An 8,446-nucleotide genomic window follows, 5' to 3' on the forward strand; every position below is an offset into this window, starting at 1 on the left:
GCAATGTATGACAATGGTATGACTTTAATGCAAGAGGACATATGCAAATGGATGAGTCTTATTGATATGCAAAGGAATATGACTTAGGTGACACCTAACCTTGGTACTTGACAATGACTTTTGCAAAATGCAACCTAGGATGAACTTAAATGTAAGTGACATGAATGTTGAGACAAGATTTTGAACAATATTTGACAACCATATTTGAAGATGAATTCCGAATCTTGATAAACTTTTGTTGGATGAATGTCTCTTGTGCTTAAACTTATGTTGGATCAATTTGTTTTGCTTTTTGAAATGGGATACAATTCAACTTTTGACAAGCAAAGAATACAAGATATTGCAACTTAGACTCAAGACAATCATGCTCATTTCCACATTTCTTATGGTAGGCAAGGACATTAGGTACTTGAGAGGTAGACTCATTATGGGATTCAAGGAGAATACATAAATGCTTGACCCCACGGGCTCCCCTCCACGACACTCACTTCTCAGGGTAGCCAAGCATCAGTCCCCATGGAAATCTCCCCATGGCGAACTTAGTATCTCTTCCAAGTATCCGAATTTGTCCTTCTCAAGCAACTAGAAGGGTTTTTGGCCTCTAAAAACAAGGTGTTTAGTAAGGATTTCTGTTAAGCATTACTCCTTGATGTCACACAAGCGTGATTGAGACATTAAGCCCATCAAGATACCAAACAAATGTAGTCGCGCAAGCACGATTTAGACCAAGAGGCCCTACTTAGATGTTGATATGAGAAAGAGTTCAAGGGTCATCACTTCCCAAGTAACTGCAATTTCCACGTAACACTTCCTTCAAAGCTTTCACTCATCAGGTATTTTTTTATAGTGAGTTAGAATGCCAAGGAATTCTAGCTGTACTCACTTTGGGTCGTTCCCTTCTCACGATTATCACTTGCTTGCAAAAGCAAAGTGGTCGGGAAGGCAGGCCCTCTAAATGTGACACACAATCAACAACACAAGCATGGTATCGAAGATCTGGATTTCTGATCACCCTAAGAAGGATGAGAGCATACTCTCCTACTCCAATGTCATACTCAACAATCAAAGCAAACAAATGTTCATTCCAACCTATTTAGAAATCACTAGGTGCCTAAAAATTAAATGCAAATACAAAGTTTGATTGTTTCTCCAAGGCAACCTGCAAAAACCCAAGTTAGAAGTTTGATACGCTTATTCTTTGACTTTCGAATCTGCACAAAGCATGTTAGTAGTTTGATTTATTGTCTTTGCCATGCATATGCCAAGATTCTGCACAGATAATTAGTACCAAAATCCAAAGCACAGAAAATAGAATGCAAAAACACAACAAATTTTAAGTAAACACTGCATTTTTTTACCTCTATTCTGGACTTTACACAGGCCCAGAACTCATGACACAGGCGCAGAACCCATGACACAAGCGCATAATGTCATCTACACAAGCATAGAATGCTCAACACAGGCGCAGGTTGCTTCACACAGGCGCAGGAGTCTCCAGAAAACCCTGCACGACCCTGTTTTTGGGTTTTTGGCCTGCAAATCAACTTGAAAGCACTCAAAAACACAGTTAAGGGGTTAGATGGTTAGTGTTCACGTCGGGTTCACCAATTTATGTACATTAGGAAATAGGAAATCATCACAAACAAATATAAACGTAATAGCTCAATCACAAATGCATTCATTGCAATGAATCTATCCTAAGACACACTCAATAGAGACATGAAAACAAAGCATACAAAACTAAATATTTATGCAAACTGGATGACGATTTGAATGCTCCTTCCATGCGGCTCCATTGTGCTTCTTTCCTCTTCAAATGGTTGTGGATCTCACCTACAAGTGCACATACATAATTGAAAGCAAGATTGACATTGATTATTGATCAAGAGTACTAGAAGCATAAATTCGATAGCCTGATTAAAGATTATTCTCATTAAGGGTTATTCTCATTATTAGCCAAGATTGAAGAAATTCATCCAATTTATAGAAGAATTGGAGAGATGACAAGATTAGCATGATAGTGATTCGAATGGAAATTCAAATCAAGAATAGCAAAATTATGACATGTCTATGACAAATTGCTATGCAAGGGTTTATGACAATTTATGACAAATTCTATGTCAAGAATTTATGACAATTTATGACAAATTTCTATGCAAGGATTGATTGATTGTCAATTATGACAAATTATGACAAATTTCTATGTCATTTCCATGAATTTAGGAGAGAAATAGGAGGAAATTGAAATCAGAAAATTAGAAAATTAAGAAATTAGAAAATGAGGAATTAAGAAATTAGGAAATTTGATGGAAATTAGAAATTAGGTAAATTAATTAATAACTTATCATTTATTAATTAATTCACAAAGAGGAATAATTAGCCAATTAAATGAACATTTAATTGCAATGAGAAGACTTAGGATAAATAAACAATTTATTAATCCTAAAGGAAGAAATGACACACACAAGGTTAAATGATTAAATCACGAAACCCTAGAAGATGAATTAGGTCTTGATGAAAGATAATTGACTCAATTCGATTAGATTTTGGATTGATAAATGACCAATGTGATAAATGATTTGATTAATAAATACACCACTTGACGAGGAACAATGACAAATTGATCCAAATTGACATAATTGAGATAGACAATGATCGATGGCGAATTAATCGCCAAATGACAAAATTGACAAGAGGACAAGGATCGATGATAAATAGATTGCAAAATGATAGGATTGAAAATGACCACGATCAATGACGAATTATTCGCAAAATGACAAGATCGAACATGACAACGACCGATGACAAATCGATCGTTAAACGACAAGATTGAAGGATTGATGATAAATCGACAAGATTGATAAGAGGACAACGATCAATGACAAATCGATCGCAAGATTGACAGGAGGACAAAACCCTAATTAGGATTGACGATGTCCAAAATGATGACAAATAAGCATACACATTGATGCAATAGGATAAGATCGATTAAAATCATGACTGGATAGTGTTGTCGACAAGACCAAATTCGAGAGCGAGATAAATGAAGAATGTAGAAGAATGACCCGATGTTCGTAAATGATAAAACCAAGTACGTGACATAGGAGAAATGTTAATGCGACGCAAAAACCTAAAATGAGGCAATGCACAAATGTTAAAGTATGACTCTGCAAGCATTGACCATTTTTAGGTGTCTACAAGTAGTATTATGAATAATTACAATGGGGTCTGCACATGTAGAAAGGCCAACAACCTAGAGCGCATTGCTCATCACAAAGGGAAGTCTCACTGACTTACAAAATCGTCGGACTACAATCCGGAAAATAATGAACTGTTAAAGTAGCATCTACTAATGTCTGATACAGTTCCGATTAAGCACTAATGTCTACTCTGCAATACAAAACCTTTCCAACCTTCACCAAAATAATATGACTTTATTCACACTTAATCCTTCTTGGATAATGCAGACTTAACCATCCATCGATCTCATCTCTATCTGAATTACATGAACAAGTCACCTATAAATACAGATCATCAACCTTATTGACAAGGTCAGCTAAACCCTAAACCCATAAACCCATAATTATAAAATTACATCATATGATACCACCAAACCAATATTATGATTCACATTACATAGCATGGACCTAAATCAAGTAACCAAACAATTATATCCATCGGGGATTCCGCTAAGACCAAAATCCAACACGCTTCACTTGTCGATAGAAACCCTTAGTGAAAGTTTAACCGAATCCAAATAGGACCACCATAAAAGCACACCATCTAAAGGAAATTCACCAAACACTTAGGATATGATCAAGAAGCACCAATAGCATGATAGAAACCGATTCCATAAGCTGGACCCAAAATTTACTGACCAAGTCACCAAAACATCATACCGGTAAAGCTAACTAGGAACACCAGAAGCCGGTAAAGGCAAAAGCTAGCTGGTGAAGCCAAGAACAAGCTGGTAACTGGAAATGCAAAAATCGATAACCAAATCATGAAGCCACTAGAATATAGCAAGCATAAAACCAACGAAATAAGCATCCAAAACCAATTCTAGAGGTCTGATCATACCGGATCAGAATCACAGCCAAAACCAAAATGATCACCAAGACTAACCAAGATAGTCTCCAACTGGGATACAATGTTGACATCAATGACACCACTTAACCAAATCCAGCATATAGCCAACAAAAAGGACTAGACCTTGGTTGATAAAACATGCATGCAAATTTAAGTACAAGCATATGCGTAAACAAGTGGAAAATACAAGTGTTTAAAGGTGTGTGAATATGTAAAAGGAGATAAATAGTAGAAGCATAGAATGATATAAGATAGGGTATACCAAAAAATAAAGGACCCATCTTTACAAAGTATTGCCTTGTAGCCATTAACTAGTTCCAAGATAGAAAAAGGACTAAGTCTTGGTAGACAAAATATGCACGTAAATAGGTACAAGCTTATGCGTGGTACACAAATAGATGATATAAAAGTGTAAGGGTGTGTGAATATGTAACATGGGATAAATAGTATATGCATATGACAATATAAGCTAGGCGTATACAACAAAAAACAATGGACTCATCTTTACAAAATGTTACCTTGTTACCATTAACTAGTTTTGAGATAGAAAAAGGACTAGACCTTGGTGGATAAAGTGTGCATAAGAATAAGTCCAATCATATGTGTGATAAACAGGTGCAAAATACAAATGTGTAAGTGTCTTTGAATATGTAAAAGGAGATAAATAGTAGATGCATAGGATGATTGTAAGCTAGGGGTATAACAAAACACAATGGACCCATCTTTATAAAATATTACCTTGTAACAAATAATTAGTTTTGAGATAGAGAAAGGACTAAATCTTGGTAGACAAAACATGCATGTAAATAAGTACAAATATATGCATGATAAACAAGTGAATAAAGAGGATGTATAAAGGTGTGTGAATATGTAAAAAAAGATAAATAGTAGACGCATAGGATGATATACACAAAGGGTATAACAAAAGACAGTGGACCCACAAAATATTACCTTGTAAATAAGTATATTCGTGATAAACAAGTGAATAATACAAATATATAAGAGAGAAAGGATGTGTGAAAAGGAAATACAAATATATAAGAGAGAGGATGTGTGAAAAGGGATAAATAATAGACACATAGAATGCTACAAAATAGATGAATCGCAATTTAAAAAAAAGACTGACCTTTACACAACATTGCATCATTAATGATGAAAGTAAAAATTTGATAATTACAATGTTAAAACACATTACCAAAAATAGTGCAGTCAATTCCTAAAATTAGATAATAAGTTCAAAGAACTCAGGATATGGTCCTTAAATTCCCAATATATCTCGCCTTTATTGGCAAAGATGATCCTTGGATTCGAGGCAGCACGGCGCAGCCAATGGGCATCCCCAAACATGGATCCTTTTGGCAAGCCGAAAACAATGGTCTTTACTTTTCTATAAACGATAGAACGTCATTGGTGAGTTAATGTTCTTCCATACAAAAGTGAAGAATGAGACATGTGGCAAGCAGTGACTTGAGGGTTCACATTGAGAAGACTGCAAAAGAGTCTGCATGTGGCAATTGCTAAGTTGAAGAGCCAGACGATGAGAATGACCTCAACTAATAGTGAGGTCCATTCCCCACAACCTAACCACTCACTAAACACAAATCTCAATCTATCTTAACCAGTGGTGTACTCTCATTCATGCCCATCTGCCCTCTCTCCTGCTTCTTCTTCTGTCTCTACTGTTAGAACGCCGTTCATTTGCAGCTCCCCAATGTGTACTCTCTCATAACAACGTGGCCCTCCATTCACTGTACGCCCATATTCCTACCGTTCATCATTCATGACCTCGTGATCAGATCATCATCGTATTGTAGCTTTGCTTTGCTTCCCCACTTTCATTCTCTTTTATGTTTCCACAACTGCAACTACAACTAGGTTTGATGGGTCGGTTGGATTGGGTGAGACCTTTCTTTGCAATGCAAGGAAATCAACATTCTACCTCAAGGGCTGATGAGATAATGGCAAAGTACAGGCCAATTGCTCCCAAACCCCCTCTTCTAACGACTTCCAGTTTAGGTAAGCCAACTAATTCTTCTGACTCTACTATTTCTGCCTTGGATTTTCTTTCATCTTTCAGTAATACCCACAAGAGAAGATATTGTAATGGTGGCTACAATAGAAGTCATGGGTACAAGAGGAGGGCATCTGATTGTTTTCAAGGGCATTCACCCAGAGTCCTGAAGAAATCAAGAGGATGCCCCAGTATACCCTCTGAGGGAAAAATCAACCGCGATATTAAAATTCCTAGGGTTGAAGTTGATGGGCCTGAAGTTTTGCAGACATCAATGATTGATAAAGAATTGGAGACTTTGGAGAGTGGAGAGGCCAATGCTTTTAATCGAAGCAGTGTTTTGGATAAAAGATATGGTGGATCTGACCAATGGGTTGGCATAAAAATGGTGATGGAGTCAATTGGGGAGGTGGGTGTTGAGAATCCTGCATCAAACGTACAAGATGTGAGTGTGCCTAAAGTTGCAGAGACTCAATGTGGTTGTGGGTCTGCAAAATTTTTTGTTTTCCCTATCGTTGGTGATATTCATCAGGAAGAGGAGAAGAATCTGGTTACTCTTCCACTCCTTCCACAGACACCACCGTTGCAGAAAGCTTCTATTGCATCGTTGAGACTTTTTGGTAGAGATCTCAGCCATAGGGAAGTTGGGTCCTGCCAAATTAGTAATAATGAAAGCCCAAAGCCGGAAAAGGTTGTACCCATTGTTGGCCTTTCATTCATCTGAGCGATGTATTGTATTGTATTGTATTGTATTGTATTGTACGTCCTTTGTTGGTCATTTTGTTGTTGGATAGTTACTGTGTGGAAGTTTTATAGTTCAGGTTTGTATATTAGATTCGAGAGGATGTCAGAAGCTGCCCAGGTCAAGAGTTGTATCAGATTAGATACCATTATCTCTTGGTCCTTTCCCTCTGCAAATCTGTCTTGTATATTACACTGGATTTGAAGCTGTCTAGATCTAGAGTAAATGTGTAGAAACTGCTAGGAATGACCAGAGCAAAAGAAAATCTGTAGATGCATAGATCAGGTCTTGCAGTCCATAAGAACGCCCAAATACATTATGTAAATATATGGATCATATCTTACTAGCGTCCAGAAACCTATGTAAGTATTGTTAAATACCATGTTTGATAATAATATAATACCATTTTCATGCATATGTAGAGGAGAATAGAGCATACTTTCTACGTTGGTAATAGTTAGATGACGTTAAAAATTATGAAGTATCGTTTTCATTTATAGAATAGAGCATACCTTCAGTCACTTCTGGTCTGGTATAAATTATTATTATCTTAATGTATTTTATTCAATTTATTATTTTATATATTTTTAAAGATTGGTTTGGATCTTTAGGTTTTATCTTTTTTGATTAAATTGTGGCATGTTTCTTTTCTTGGATAGAATCATATACACAAAGTCAAATTCCATCTTTCAAAATGTAATTTTATTGATCATAGAGTAAAAAATAAATGAATCTAAGTATCATTCATCCAAAATATTTTAATAAGCGCTATGATCTTGTATTTGATGATAAGGCTTAAGGTACTATTGGTATGGCATTGATCATCAAAATTTTCCAATAAATGCATTCATCAAATACGTGCATCTCTCTTGCAACTTCATAAATTGATACTACATCATTGTTAAAGGTATTTTGCATACTAATCTAATGCGTCTTCAATATATTAAACACATTAGCAAAAGGGTTTAACTCATTATGAGACAAGTTTTGTATGTGTGCAGGAAGGATATGATATTATAATGTATGTAGGTGGTGGATGGAAGTGTCAACATGTTGTACACGTCTCTTGAATTTGTTGGAGTAATTAGGACATTATCTAATTATATAATTAATTAGATCTTTTAATTACTTTATTCACTTAAGCTAAACTTAGATGTATTTTTTGTTGGCTTGATGATGATTTTTGTATTTGATGACTTCATGTGTTGTCATTGATGGCACACATATGTTCTAATTGTCAGTCATCTTAGTATACTAGTTAAGGTAAACCGGTACTATTGAGTCATTGTATTTTTAACCGGTATCATATGTATGAAAAAGTATAACCGTTATGAAGATGTCTAAGCCGGTATATGTAGTTAAGTCAATCGGTTTCGATCAATTCCCAGTTACCAGTTTTGAAATGCAGCAGATAAAGTCAAAGAGGTGCGTGGAGACAATCACCTAGTATGAATTCAAGTGAATCGGTCTGTGAGTTTGAAGCAGTCAACACTTAACCGATATCGGTGTTCTAACCAGTTTTCCCAGTTTGTGTGATGAGTTATCACTGATTGTGATGTGTTACCATCAACCGACACTATGGCGGTGATTTGTGTCGTGTTAAG

General features: G+C 35.9%; 1 protein-coding gene across 1 annotated transcript; it reads left to right on the top strand.

The window, feature by feature from the left end:
• Positions 1-5,647: 5,647 nt before the first annotated feature.
• Positions 5,648-7,257, top strand: LOC131066243 (uncharacterized). Its single transcript, XM_058000954.2, has one exon. The coding sequence runs from the start codon at positions 5,937-5,939 to the stop codon at positions 6,822-6,824; it is 888 nt and encodes a 295-aa protein (XP_057856937.1). The 5' UTR covers positions 5,648-5,936; the 3' UTR covers positions 6,825-7,257.
• The last annotated feature ends 1,189 nt before the right edge of the window (positions 7,258-8,446 follow it).

This window comes from Cryptomeria japonica, chromosome 5 (genome assembly GCF_030272615.1).
Source record: "Cryptomeria japonica chromosome 5, Sugi_1.0, whole genome shotgun sequence".
Taxonomy (NCBI): domain Eukaryota; kingdom Viridiplantae; phylum Streptophyta; class Pinopsida; order Cupressales; family Cupressaceae; genus Cryptomeria; species Cryptomeria japonica.

What these genes read in the sequence shown, in the direction of transcription:
- LOC131066243 (XM_058000954.2), top strand. Translation starts at nt 5,937, where the DNA reads ATGTTTCCACAACTGCAACTACAACTAGGTTTGATGGGTCGGTTGGAT.